A 15,544-nucleotide genomic window follows, 5' to 3' on the forward strand; every position below is an offset into this window, starting at 1 on the left:
CCCTGCTGGGTTTCCCCCTTCTCTCTCTCCTCCCCTCACCCCCTCACTCTTGCCTCCTGGAATCACCTTCCCCTGGGAACTCAACAGTGCCTACTGGGTGTCCTAATGCCTTTAAATGCCTTACCTTTTTCATCCTGATAGCATCTTGTGAGGCAGATATTATCATATTATCCCCATTGTAGGGAGGGGACAGATGAATGAGTGAGAAGTTAAGTGTCTTGCCAAAGGCATTCATTGATGTGTCCACATCGCCCAGTGAGTGAGGGTAGTCTCTGGGGTGTTAACTTCCCTTCATGTTCAGGCTGCCCTTGCCTTCAGGCTGTGGCTTCAGAAAGTCTGGGGCTTTGGAGAGGGGATCAGGGAAGAAATAGGAAAGTCAAGTAAATGGCAGCACAGGAGATTCTAACGCAGGCAAATGGGATCTCAGGACCCACCTATTCTACTTGGATGCATTACCTCCTTCCAAGGAAAGGTCAGGAAGTTGAAGTCACACCCCAAAATACATCTAGAAGCAGAGAAGCTTCAACTCCCAGTTAAGACCAGTGGGCACAGAGACCTAGCTCTCTGGCTAACTGATGTCCACTTTTAAAAGGTCAGGTCTTCTCCTTTTTTTCTTGAAATCAGAAGGAATAAAACCAGCTTAGTGAAATACCTTTTGTTTTGTAGGAGCAATTTATTGTGAATCTGCAGAGGACCGTAGAAGCTTGTCTCTATCTAGACCAGAGCAGGCAGTGCTTTCCCTTGATCAGAGACCCCAGGGTACTTTGGGCTAAGGCTAGTAATGAGAACTTCTGGCTATAGGGTTTCTCTGCTTTGGAGAGTCCATGACAGTACATGAAGCAGAGGCCACTATCTCCTCTTGGAGAACAGGGGATCCCTGGGTGGCTCAGCAGTTTGGCGCCTGCCTTTGGCCCAGGGCGCGATCCTGGAGTCCCAGGATCCCGCGTCCGGCTTCCGGCATGGAGCCTGCTTCTCCCTCTGCCTGTGACTCTGCCTCTCTCTCTCTCTCTCTCTCTCTCTGTCTATCATCAATCAATCAATCAATCTTAAAAAAAAAAAGTGTCCTCCTGGAGAACACAGAAGGAAGCAGTCACATTCAGCCACCGTTCCCAGGAAATGAGAAGTCTCCCTTCCCATAGCCAGCTTGCTGCCTCGCAGATTGCTGCCTCGCAGATGTCAGTAGTCGAGGCCACTTCCTCTGCCTGGGGAGTCTTTTCTTCTTGTCCTCCTGTAGTCTACACTCTACCCTGCAGCCACTGAGATCTTTCCAAAATGCTGATCTCATTATACCCCACTTCCACTTAAAATCCACTAGTGAGGGGATCCCTGGGTTGCTCAGCGGTTTGGCGCCTGCCTTTGGCCCAGGGCACGATCCTAGAGTCCCGGAATTGAGTCCTGCGTTGGGCTCCCGGTGGCGTGGAGCCTGCTTCTCCCTCTGCCTGTCTCCGCGCCACCACCCCCCCCCGCCCATGTATATCATGAATAAATAAATAAATCTTAAAAAAAAAATCCACTAGTGAGTTCCCTTAGCTTCTTTGGGGATAAAGACGGGATTCTCAACGATGATCGCCTAGCAGCACCTCCCTCCACCCACGAGCCCACCAGCAGCCCACCTCTGCAAAGATTCCTTCACTCACTGTACTCAGGCAACCAGACATTTCATCCTGCCTCCCACCTTCTGAGATGCTTTGCAAGTATGCTCTCCCTCTGGGATACTCTTCCTGTCCGTGTGAAACCCAGGGCAGGCATCTAGTCTAAAGCTCTCTGATCTCCCTCTATAACTAGCTCAAGACTCTTGGATAAGTGTTCTCACGGACTCCTCTCTCTGTGCTGCACCCCATGTAAGTGGAGTGTGACTATTTTAATGACTACCTCTCCTTTTTTTTTTAAAAAAAAAATTAATTTATTTATGACAGACACAGAGAAAGAGAGGCAGAGACACAGGCAGAGGGAGAAGCAGGCCCCATGCAGGGAGCCCAACGTGGGACTTGATCCCAGGTCTCCAGGATCACACCCCAGACCGAAGGTGGTACTAAACCGCTGGGCCACCAGGGCTGCCCAATGTCTATCTCTCCTAATACAAGGTCAGCTTCTCAAGCTGAGCCCCTTTCCATTTTTTCCTACTCTCACATCCCCAGCGCTTTGCATAGCAGTGGGTGTAGAGGGGGTCCTCAAATGGGAGAACCAATGAAGGAGCATCCTTGGGCTTGGAAACAAGGGCAGGGGAAGAGACTGGAAACATTGCACATTTATACCTTGCTGTTTCACTGTTAAAGCTAATCAGGTTCTATTGTAATTCTGCACTATCCAGCCAGCACTGTAAGCAATAGCTTTATTAAGGTCAAATAGATATCACAATACAGATTTATCCAACAGGATCCAGAAACTGGTTACAGATATCATCTAAGAAACACGGCTGTTTTGTGTTAAAATGCTTCCAACATCACATCACACAGAGTTTATACATCGATAACAACTTTTATCTGGAAATACAGATGCACGGTTTGCCCTCACTGCTGGGCCTTGATGTTTCAATCAAGTTAAAACAAAGAAGCGAAGATTGGCATTTTCTTGATAATGAATACATTCTGAGGAATATTTCATGAGAACCCTCTTTGGGATCAGAGTCGCTCACGGAAGTCATTTCTAATTTATGGATAACACTCAAATCAGAATCAGTAATTAGTAAGTTAAGCCGTGACTTGAGAATTTTTAAGAATTGGATCAAGAAACATATTAACTTTACAAATAAATAGGATTTAAAATTTTTAGCTGGTAGTGTAGTTTCTACAGAACATCTTTTATAAATTAATATGTTGGCACAATAGCTTCTCGGCTATGGTGTCTGATATCTGCATCTCTATGATTCTAAGAAAACAACATTCCATAAACACAAACACTTATTGGGCTTATTGTTCATGGTCCATTGGATAAGAGCCACAAAACACCTTAGAAAGTTACAAGAATGTAAATATTTAGCTAAGTAAGTAGAATAAATATTGGGCAGTTGCCATATATAACACTGAATATCGACTAACAGGGAAAAAAATCCCAAACCTTAGTTACAATGCATTCAGAATTGGGTAAAGCCAAAGAGACAAATCTGCAAGTATACAAAGAAATGAATATATTTTTCTTTAAACGTCCATTTAACAAATTCATGGTGCAAACTGGAAAATTTTCATAAATACAGTTCAATTGTTCGTTTTGAGAGAAAATGCTTATTCATGCACTAAATCATATGAGCACTGATTGACTAATCAAGTAAAAAAAAAATACAGAGTAACTGTCTGAAACAAATACCTGGAGACTCACATTCCTACAGGGTCTGAAACCAAACACAATGACACATGCACATGTGATACACCAAATAGTCTTATAGAAATCATTAAAACATCTTTCGCATCAAAACGCTTAGGGAAACACAGTGCTATATAATTTACTTTATGCATAATACATACTAGAGACTTTAAGCTACAAAATGCTTTTACTATCTCAACACACCTACAAAACGACCATAAAAGTATCTGTGTATATAACAAGGTACTCTCCAATTAGGCATCTATGATGAATAATGTATCTCTTCATGTCGTCTCCTCTCTAAGTACCATTTATCATAACCCAGGCCTTTCTGCCTTAATGAGGACTACAGATATCTGATTTACATTCAACACCCTCTGCATTAAGAATTGATTGAAACTCTTATAAAACTCTTCTGCTACTAGAATGGAAGGTGGTGAGGCTATCTCCAGAAGACTGCAAATACTACCTGTTAAATCTGATTGGTAAAAGAAGCGGGGCCACTGGACTGTTGACCAAACTCATCTGAGGACGGCCCCAAGCTCGCCTGCTGGCTATACCCACTGCTTGACCCATAGCTGTCTTGGTTGTACCCGCCTTGGTTATAGCTGCTCGAGTGCTTTTCCATTGGGTCTGAAAGATATCTCTGTCCCGAGGAATGCCAGCCAGTCTCCTTGAAAACAAACCAGATGTTTCCAGCCCAGAGGATAAAGTTCAAGAACCCAAAGACCTGAAGGAGAATCAGAACAAATGAGTTGATAGAAGCGCAAGAAAAATCTTAATTTCAGAAAAATCCTTCACAATATGTACAATACTTTTCATTCAATATTGAGATATTTTCCAAGTTTTCATTTGGATCTGTTATTTCATTTAGAATATCTGACTTTTATTGAATGCTTACTCCATTGTTGGGCATTGTGTAAAGGGCTTAATGTATATCCATTCATTCAGTCTGAGAAGAAGGTGCTGTTATTATACCCATATTAAAGATGTGAAAACTGAGATTCAGGGCAAGAATCTTGTTTAAGGTCACATGACTTAGTAAGTAGTAGATGAAGGTCAAGATCTGACTGACTCCATAGTCTGAGCCCTTACTTAAATGTTACTGTCTCCCCAAATGAGGTATTTCTCATTATATAAGAGGCCTTTGGGGGTACAGAGTTGAGAACTTTGATTTTAATGATAGTGCATTAATTTATTAGATTACCTTCCCTTTATGGCTAGAGATATGACTCTTCCAGTTCTTGTAATGCTATAAAAGTGAATCAACTAAAGATGGAAGTATGGTATAAGGATTTGTACAGGTGGTATCCAGGTGAGCACATGAATGATAATGTACATACATATTGTGACTTTGAATAGTTGTACTTTCTGTGCCTCTCACGTTCAGAGATGAATGTCGAAATCACATGATGAATGAAATGCAGGTTTCAGAGAAGATGTTTTCCTAAGAACTGGATGTGCTGTTTTCCTATAGAAATTCCTCTTATTCTCCCAAAGGGTATTGTTTATAAGTCAGAGGATCAGGCATTGACTCCCCAAGCCCTGAGTATTTGATGGAAGCAGAACTGTTTACTGATGCAAGAGGCCCTAAACGGAACAGAGGGCATTGGTTGACCTGGGAATTAACCACAGGCAGTCAATTTTAACAGCTCCCTACTGGGGATAGACAACAGTATGATATAAAGCTGTGATGACAGCTTTATCTTAAGTAAGCACTCCAGCATGACAATCATCAATCAAAATGCGTCTGGGCCACCACCATCACTCTGGAACACAGGGTGCTAGAAGTCCCTTACTGGGCCAAAATTTATCCGTTGGTTGCTGGATGATAGGGTGGTCCTGAGTGCCCTGTGGGTGGGAGTGGGGGGGCTAATGTAGTCAAGATGAGGTGTCCTGAGGCCTTGGAACAGGGGCTTTTTACCAAAGTATTTCAGGATTTAGCAACAGGGGGATCAGGGCACACTAACTGCCAACTTTGGAGTCATCCCATGGGTTTTGAGATCAGAGTGGCCTAAACCCTGCACTTTCTTGCTCTATGATCTTGGACAAGGCAGTTAGGTTCTGGACCTCAGCTCCCCCCCTTATATGGAATGAAGACAATTATTCCTTCCTTGGGTGACAGTTTTAAGGATTAAAGAGAACATGTGTAAAGTTGATAGATGGTGCTAGACATATTAGAAAATGCTTACTGACTGTAAGCTATGCTCTGAGTATGTTCCCAAGTATTTCCATGAATTGTATTCAATTGGCTCTTTGCAGCATAAACTGACTTAAGACTTTGACAGTAAGGGATGTCAGCAGCCCAAGCAGTATTTAGGCCCTCACCTGATCTAAAAGAGTGGTTTATCCCTTCTTCCCTCTCTCCTATTCCACCCTCTTTTCTTCCTTTAACTTTTTCTTTTTTTTAATTTTTTATTTATCTACGATAGTCACAGAGAGACGAGAGAGAGAAAGAGAGAGAGAGAGGCAGAGACACAGGCAGAGGGAGAAGCAGGCTCCAAGCACCGGAAGCCCAACGTGGGATTCGATCCCGGGTCTTCAGGATCGCGCCCTGGGCCAAAGGCAGGTGCCAAACCGCTGCGCCACCCAGGGATCCCCTCTTCCTTTAACTTTAACTGACGTTTGTTTAACATTATTTGATGCCATGCTCCGGCTCCTTGCCGAGGAAGATACAAAGCATAAATAAGGTACTCACGGGATTACAGTTGTGTGATCAAAATGAACTAGGTAATTAGTGACTGATAAAACTCCAATATACATGCAGGACCTTTCATCCATGTGTACAGGAACTAGGCTATTTTCCATTGAAGGGGAGGATCTTGATTAAACTGTGTTTTTGTAAGTATATGTCAATATATGAGTAGAAAAAATTATCAAGGAATCTTTTCAGATCTGAAGAGATGGCTCTGCCCGGAGCCCATTTCATGTTTCCTATTCCTTGGTTCCTCCCTTTTGTTTGCTGCTACTTGGTTTCTAGGTAAGGTATGCTCAAGAAGAACCTAGAAAGCAGAGAAATGCAACTTAAAAGTGAGAACATACATTAGGTGTCTCCACGGGCGTGTGTCAGGAGCAGTGATGTCTTATTCCATTATCATCACACTGGGATCACAGGCTCCTGGTTGTGACATTTTAGGGGCATATGGGCCCTTTACTCTTTTCTTGCCATTTAAGGGGAGACTGCAAGAAACTGTGCATAGCATGAGGAAGAATGAAGAAATGAGACCTAGATTAGCCAAAAAGAGGTGTCCAGAGTGTCTATAATGAACCCAGAGAAGCAGCAGTAGAAATTATGGATAGAACAGTTATGCTCAGAGAACTTTTGAAAGAAAAGTTGAGAGAAGAAAAAAAAAATCTTCTTCCTACCCTTTGGGGTCTAACATTATGTGACATTTAGGAGAATGGAGGTATTGTAGAGGCAGCTTTTGGTTGACACTTACTGAACATCTGTCCTATGCTGGGCACTAGTCTGGCATTGCTGTCACTACTTGGGAAGTCTTATGCAAATCCCCTCACCACAGCCACCTGCGTTTGAAATGTCTGGATAGCTCTTTGCCTATTCATGTTAGTATGAAATCATAGATGCCAAAATGCTTTGGAGAAAGTAAGCTTGTTACCCAGGTAGAAATATCAGTGCTATTGCTGAACCAGTAACTTGTAACTTCTTGTGGTGTGTCTGGTTCCTTCTCCAAAGCCTACGCTTGCCTAGTAGGCAAGTTGGCTTGGTTCTGTGAGCCATATTTTTTCTGCACAATTCCCTTAACCCCAGCCAAGGTGAACACCTGGCCCAAGATGAGCTAATGAGATTCTCTGCCAGAAATTTGGGGTTTTAGTTCAAACCAAGATATTTCTTTAAAAGGAAACATAGGGGTGCCTGGGTGGCTCAGTCCGTTGAGCATCCCACTCTTGGTCATGATCTCATTCGGGGTTGTGAGATTGAGCTCAGTGCTCAGCCGGAAATCTGCTTAAGATTCTCTCTCTCTCCCTCTGCACCTCCTGCCCCCAGCTCTCTCAAATAAATAAGTCTTAAAAAAAAAAAGATAAAAAATATAAACTCAGAAACTGTGGAGTTGCTATCTTCTCTTGTGTAAACGGGAAAAAGAAAAAAAAAAAAGCATCTGAAGAGTGTCAGTAATGTAACAGACGTTCAAAAAGAGAGAGCTGAGGCAGTTCCTGGCCCCGGGTTCTGCCCTTACAAAACACATTTCTAGTGTCTTTCTAATTACTTTTACTTTTTGTGAAAAGCTAGCTCAATAGGATTTGAAGACAAATGAGTTTGTAATGAAAAAAAAAATTGCTGTGTTTTGGCAGATTAATATTCTTTTCCTCTGCCTTTGATAATAGAAATTTAGTTTCCTTCGCAAAGCCCAGTTGCAGTCAAGTGGCCTGAGCTCTGTGCTGGAAATTTAAATCAGAAGCAGAGTAATGCAAAGTCAGATACAATATTCCTTGGGATCTGACATTGAGAACCTTGGTCCTGCTCTAGATGCTGCTTTTTTTTAGAACCTGTTTGTCAGATTTCAGCAATTTTCTGAGCTACTTCATACCTTTCCAAAGTTTTTTTTTTTTTCCTGATGAGGTTAGTCAGAGTCAGTTTCTGTTACTTGTAACTCAAACATTCCAGCACATACAGGTATTGGTATGGAAGTGGGGTGCAGAGAACAGACGTTAAGGATAAGCAGATTGTTTTGCTTTAGCTATCTGGAATTCAATTTTCTGTCACTAGGAACTGGAGGATCCTTAACTGATGTAGATCCATAATGGCAATAGCAGCAGACCTGTCCTCTCTCATAGAACATGCTATTTGGTTTCCATCCATTTATCTCTTTGATTTTTTAAAAATAATTATATATCTTATTTAAAAATATTATATATGTATATGTAGAGCTTAGTGGATATTTTCTTTTCTTCTCTTTTTTAAAATTTGAGTATAATTGAGACACAACATAGGTGGACCCAGAGGGTATTATGCTAAGTGAAATCAGTCAGGCAGAGAAAGGCAAATACCTCTCTTTGATTTTAGGAGACATATCACATTGTTTCTCATTCAAAATTCCCGTCGCCTGGTCTAAAACTTGTTAGAGACATCAGAGGTAGAATTAAATAGACTATGTAGGATGCCATAATGTATGAGAAGATTGATTATTAATTGAACAAACACATCGGGTGATTTTCTCTTTTTTCTCTTAGATTTTTAAAATAAATTTATTTTTTAATTGTTCTCTTAGATTTTGAGATCCAAATTACAATAACCTTCTTTCAGCACTGTCTAGAAACAAACTGTAGAAGCAGGAGATTATATTTCAATGCACACCTCCATGCATTCAGCTGAAGGTATGGTCCTCAATGAGCAAAAATTATAATGAGACTACACACTTTTGTTCCATGTTTACTCTCTCACCAAGGCAGGATTCACAATCATATCATCAGGAAATAATTAGCAACCATTTCCCTCCTCTTAAATGCCTTCTAAGGCATTTCAGAAATGCCTGTAAATTTCAGAAAGCTGTAGAAACATGAATTAACCTTGAAGTAAAGATAATTATTTTTAGGAATTGCAAAAGAATGTTTTTCCTTCAGCAAACAGTGAAGGGTCTTCTATTCTTCCGTAATGACTGTTTTTTGCTATACCTTCTGTCTTTCTTAGACGCAGTTTCTTTCTTTAAAATAACACAAGAATCCAATTTAGCTGCCCTGCTAGCTGTCAGATTTTCTGTCTTCCTGTGAGAGCTATACATTTGATAATATTTGACTTTGTTCAGCTAATATAGTTCAGCTATTCCAAAGTTACCAGGCAATTAAACTAGGAACATGGAGATAAAAAAATTACCATAACTATTACAAGTATTTTTTATACTACACAATTCTTCCTGTGTCCTAACAGGTCTGCGTGTTTTTTTCTCCAGACAATCAACTGGATGTATTCTAGTGATGTGTGGCTTGAACAATGTTTTCTTCCCGGGAAACCTCTCTGCCATCAAATATTCCTTTTAACTTCTGGCAGGCTTCAGCCTTAAAAGTTCAGATTTTATATCTGCTTCTGGCTTAGAATTTTGACTGTCATCCAAGAAACAGCTGCCAATACCTGCTGGGTTCTTATTAAGACCCGTAATGGGCAGCATTAAAGCCTATGGGTTCTGACAATAGAAAACTTGAAGACCAGAGGATCATCTTGGAGTGAAATATCGCCTTTTATAATGGCCTAGTTTTGGAGGCAGAAACCTCCAAGATGACTTCTGAGATATTTTTCCTATTGACTTGAATGGCCAACAAAGATTTGAGAGGTAAAGCATCAAGGAAAACATACCACGGAAGTGTTTAAGCTGGACATCACAGGGCTGTGGACAGCCATGCATTTGTTGGACGGCTGTTTGCAAGCTGACATCAGTAACAAGACTTCCTTGGGATCCGTCGCGACCTTGACATCAGACAGTCCTTTCGCCCAAGCTGATGAACCCACCAACCACAAGAACGAAAAGACTACGGTGACGATGAAGTCCTACAGAAACAAAGATAAAACAGTAAAAGAAGTGTGAATTCTAGAAATGATTACTTTGAATGACTCTGTGGCTTGCTTTTTTGGAAAATTCCTAGATCTCATAGAACTGGAACCAGGGAGAAGTTGGAAAACAAAAGTAAGTTCTGTGACATTATATTTGTATAAAATAAATAACAGTAATATTTACTGAATGCTTGCTATGTTCCAGGAATGATGTTACATACTTATAACCCTCATCTAATTGTTCCTGCAACACCCCTGTGAGGAAGTTCTTATCATTGTCACAGTCGCAGCTGACAAAATTTGGGACAGGGGATGGTCAAACAGCTTGTCTAAGATGCCCACAAATAAGTCAGCGATGAGTCAGCACTCAAACCTGGCAAGCCTACATCTAAGCCCATGATCTTAACCACCATGTTATGATGACCGCAAACAGAGAGTTGCTGATTGTTAAAGACTTCTGGATAGCAATATTCATTCATTCGCTCATTCATTTTTTTTTCCATTTAACAAACCTATGTGTGATCTAGTGTATGCTTGGGACTGTGTTAAGTGGGAGGTAATAACAGCCGTAATGTTTTGAGTGCTTTTTATGGGCAAGAGGTTTTATATAAAATTATCCTTACAAATATTGTGTTAGATGGTATTTTTAATACCCATTTTAAAGATGAGAAAATCGAGACTCAGAGAGATAAAGTAACATATAGGAAGAGGTGGAGTCAGAATTCAAATCCAGATCTGTTTGACTTAGAAAACCATCTGCTGTGACGGGAAAGACGCTTCTTTTTTCCTATGAAACATCTCTCGATGCAAGAGGATGAATATTTTGAGGAAACATTCTGACCTTCTGGGCTACTTCTCATACCCTCCCTCATAACTCAGAGCGGATGGGGATGGGAGTCACTGTCCAAGTTAAGCAGACCATGTTCTAATATAGGACAGTTTTTCCAGATTTACTGTATTTACGCTTGACTACAATAAAAATGTTGCATACTGCCTACCTAGTATATGAAAAACATTGACCTGTAAAGGAAAATAGTGTATTTGCTATACCAATAGAAAGATTTTTATTCTAAATGATAAACCCATCAAGTAAAAAACTTGCCCTGTGTCTCTTTTCTACCCAAAGGCATGGCACATCTGACTTGTCCTGGTTAGTTTTCTCTCATGACGTGACTGAATTACTTTTCTTCAGGATCCCAGGATCGATTCTAAGGAAACAACTCTCACACTGTAAGGATGCTATCATGATGGAATTTGTTAGGCGTGACTTTTGTGGAGAATGTTCTAGACTGTCCACTTCTAAGAATGGCTGAATCTTCTGAGAAATTGTTATCTTTTCATCCATGGGCTGTTGCAAATCATGTTACTTACCAGTTGAACTTTTTAGGTTGGCTCTACAAAATTCAGGGCCAATTTGTTACCCACTCATAGGGTTTTTATGGCATGGCATGACCCTATTCCCAGCCTTGTTTTATATACCATCCTTTTTTTCCCTTCTCATTTTTAATTAATTCCAGTTTGAGTTTCATACATCTTTGGAAGCTATGTTAAATTGTTTTTGGAATGAATGGTGATATAAAGAGGCAAACAAATACAATATCTACAGCAATCAATAAGAACATTTGGAATCAAGAGACCCAAGTGTTTTGAGTCTGAATTACAAACTGGAGGAATGGTTACAAATAAGTAAGCCAGGTTGACTGTGTCAAATACAAATTTAGGTTCATGTTCAATCTGGACACTCATGCATTCATTCATGCATTCATTCATTCAAACAGTCATTTTTGAGTAACGTGCCAGGTATTGAGCACAGTCTTCTGAGGGATTAGAGAAATGCAAAATATGGACCCTGCTCTTTTGCTGTTATGTATTTGTTAGGGGTTATCAACACCCTATCATTCCAATTATGAGAGAGTAGCCATCATTATTTATGTTCATCGTACTTAAAAATAGACTTGAGAAAGGGTGTTAGGATGGGGAAACAGGAAAGAGTCATGTGAAGATCTCTCCACTGGAAATTGAAGAAAATAATATCAAAACGTTTAGACTTGTTAATAATAGTAAGAACACCTAACACTTATGGAGCACTTATTATGTGTGAAGTATTATCCCAAGTTTACATGCATTAACTCATTTAATCCTGACCACAGCATTGTGAAACAGGGGCTAATCCTGTCCCCATTTAACAGCTGGGGAAATGGAGGCACTAAAGGGGTTCAGTAAAATTGTTCAGAGTAAGAACTTAGCAAGTGATGGAGCCAGGAATGTAAGCTGGCCTGCTCCTTCCAGTACCTGTGAGCTTGACGATTCTATACTTCTCATGTCTGCTAAAGGAATATTGATCTTATTTAAAGTAATTACACTAAAAAGTTCAAAAGTTGGACTTGAAGTCCTGATTAATTTAGATATGACAAATAGTAATGAGTCATGTTGCATAAATAAACTTCATGACTGAAGTCAAGTATCTGTGGCCTCGAGGGTAAGTAAATATGTTATATTTGAGAAAGCATCCAAATTTTTACCCCTAGTACCATTTCACAAAGAGACATCAGTATATCATACTACGGTATCTCTTGTACTAGTTAACCACTCAGAGTCTGTCATCAGATTAGACCTGAGGCTGAATCCTGACCCTACTACTCACTAATTGTGTGTTCTTGGGCAATTTGCTAGACTACTTGAAGTTTCAGTTTAGCTCACTGTAAAAGCTTCAGTTTAGCTCACTTAGACAGGAATGGTATCTGTCTCATAAGATGGTTGCTGGCAGTGAGAATGCATTTTTGTTTGTTTGTTTGCCTATTTCTCCCAGTAAGATGTCAGCTCAATGACGGCAAGGACCTTGCTCATTGCTGGGTCTTGGCACAAGAGTTACCATCAACATCTATTGAAAGAATGAAGGAAAGAAGGAAGACATATACAAAATGGCCCCAATTTTGATAAGATATCTACATTTATGTTTATAACATTGTGTAAGAGTTTACCAAGTGGTGGTCGTAGGATTAGAGATGATTTTTGTTTTATATAGGCTTATGTACTTTTTAAAAAGATTTTATTTATTTGAGAGAGAGAGAGAGAGAGAGAGAAAGAGAGAGCATGAGTGGGAGGGGCTGAGGGAGAGAGAGAGAGAATTCCAAGCAGACCCCATGCTAAGCCTGACGTCTGGCTCCCTCTCATGACCCTGAGAGCAGGACCCCAACCGAAACCTGAAGTCAGACACTTCAGCTGCACCAACCAAGTGCCCCTAAACTTACGTATTTTTGAATATACCTTTTTTTAAAATTACACCAAATAAAATCAAAGTGGTAATGTGATCAAGACATTGACTGACAGAACTTCAGATGGCTCTTTGTCCTTACAGCAGCATCAGGATTTATAATTAGATCAAATAATAAATGTCATTAGATTTGAGAGTTTCACAGCAAATGGTTTCAGAAAGTAATTCTCAAACGGTTTTCCACAACTAAGCAAAGTGTGAAGATGAGGAGATTATGTAAGAAGTTCTAGATATAGAATATGTTAGCCTGAACTTTTTAAGATTTTTGGCTTTGGCACTGAGCCTGAGTTAGAGGCCACTTGCTGGGAGTGTGGTGTGAGAGTAAATCTTTGACCCATGTTCCTCCCTTCCAACCTCCTGCTGAGGCTCCCATTAGCTAAACCCTGCTAGAGCTCAGCGGGCAGGGCGTCCACCAGGAGCTGTCCCCAACTAGAAGTTGTCTCTGGAGCCTCAACACAGCTGCGGTCACCCGTGTTCACCATGCATTTCCTATATGCCAGGCACTCTGTTAAGCACTTACAGACATCATTAATCCTACAACATAGGTACTTGATGTTAGTCCTACTTTTCTTATGAGAAAACTGAAGTAGAGACAGGGCAAATACTTTACCTATAATTAATGCCTGGCTTGATTACTGCAGGTACCATGAACCTCCTAAAAAGCTCAGGGAAAAGATGCTCTTTGGTGTGTTTTATGCACACAATTACCTCAGCTGATGTCCTTTTAGTCATTTTGGTACTACCTAAACAATTTTTATTTTATCCATATACTCTTGTGTTATCGTTTCATATTGCATTTAAAGCGAATTTCCCTTTTTACATAAATAAGGTCATCTTAAATGGAAATTATGTGTGTACTATAATGTCAAACCAATACAACTTGTCATAGATAGAAAGGAATTGCAAACATTAGTGCTCTACGGTGGAAACAAAATACCTTAAACTCTAGCTGGGGATGTTTGCACAAGGCTTTAGAGCCTAGGATCTTTGTTAAAAGGGAGATTAGCAAGCGTTAGAGGGATATTAAGGAAATGCTAGTCTGACCTAACTAGAGGACCTGAAGTTAAATAGAATGTAGAATAACTCCCTTGGCATTAATGCCATATTAATGGTCTACCTACACCATCTTCTGTATCAGGAGAGGTAAACGCCTTGCACTTGAGAGGGAATGCTCTTGTGAAGGTGCAGACAAGGACCTGGTTGTTTATAAATGTTGCTGCCCCACGTCTGTCTAACAGAAATAGCATGCAGGGAATAAAGTCCAGAGGAAAATTTGTAAATTTACTGCTAGGTTATTATGTGCATACATTAACCCTTTGAAGCTACCTCCTGCTGGTTTTGCTTGTGTTCTTTATTCTCATACAGTGGGGAGCACTCATTAGAGTGCTTTTATGGTTCAAAAAAAAACCTCTCACACTTGGGGTCTCTGTGGTCCCAATAAAACCCCAAAAAGTAGTCAGAGGAAGTTATTAACCCCATATTACAGATTTAAAAAAAAACAACAACCCATAACTGCGGCTGAGAGGGATAAGTGGATTTGCCTGAGGTTCATTAAGTGTTTTATAAAAGATGCTCTGAGCTATTGGTCTCACTCTGTACCTAAAGAACATTGACACTCTGTATTGAGAGAACACTGCCATGCTACCTGGTAGTGTTTCTGCAGTATGTTTTAAGTGTGTGTTCAGTGATCCAAGAATATAGCCTCCTCAACAGAGGGAGCAGCCCGGCTTAATGGTTGGCTGGGTGGTTTCCACTTCATTAGCTGCCTGTGTTTTGTTGCCCTCACTTCTAATTTATTGCTAGCAAACTCATTTTCATACTAGAATGTAATTTAATATATTAAAGATGCTTGTCATGGATCACCCTGGGGCATAGGAAGGAATCATCTTTGGTGACGGAGAACTGAATCTTTTAGAAGGAGGTAAACCTGTCTCTATCTCCCCCGAAAGTGGCACACTAGATATTGGTAGAATAGTCAATTCTCCTATTTCTATCTATTAGCAAATATCTCGGTACTTCAGCTCCAATGATAGTATTATCTGTTTTGCCTCCTCCGTGGCTTTGCTATTTATTCTGTGGCTGACACCTATGCCAAGAGCCTATACCAGAAACAGGGCAGTCCAACGAGTCACCCTTACCCCCAGTGTAACTGGATTTGTTTTGCTAAGTCAGATTTCAGGAATCCTGGGATGAAGTTGTGAATGAGGAAACACAGAATCAAACAGTAAGATAGAGGCTCAGTTTAGGACAGAGCTTGGGATTTGTGCTGGAAGAGAGAAGAGCTAAACAGTGTCTGAGTAGAATAACTTCTTGTCCACTCGCAGGTTTATTTTATTATTTCATTTGAAAGATGAATGATAGTGACCTCTGACTTCTGGAGAATGTCTTCAGTTTTTAACATGATGTAGCAGAAGATCATTTGATGTTCGCAATAATTGCAAGAGGGTGAAGATAATTATACCCATTTT

The 15,544-nt window shown here is 40.4% G+C and overlaps 1 protein-coding gene across 2 annotated transcripts in view; it reads right to left on the minus strand.

The window, feature by feature from the left end:
- Positions 1–2,335: 2,335 nt before the first annotated feature.
- The window catches only part of SYNPR (synaptoporin), a 295,671-nt gene continuing 282,462 nt past the window's right edge, over positions 2,336–15,544 (minus strand). For both annotated transcript variants that reach the window (XM_055342695.1, XM_055342696.1), the window contains 2 exons: positions 9,608–9,799; positions 2,336–4,030 (listed from right to left, as the gene is read on the minus strand). In XM_055342695.1, coding sequence (XP_055198670.1) covers positions 3,773–4,030; positions 9,608–9,799 — 450 coding nt within the window. In that variant the 3' untranslated portion in view covers positions 2,336–3,772. The remainder of the gene's footprint in view (positions 4,031–9,607; positions 9,800–15,544) is intronic.

The sequence above is a fragment of the Nyctereutes procyonoides genome, unplaced genomic scaffold, assembly GCF_905146905.1.
Source record: "Nyctereutes procyonoides isolate TBG_1078 unplaced genomic scaffold, NYPRO_anot_genome, whole genome shotgun sequence".
In the NCBI taxonomy this organism is placed as follows: domain Eukaryota; kingdom Metazoa; phylum Chordata; class Mammalia; order Carnivora; family Canidae; genus Nyctereutes; species Nyctereutes procyonoides.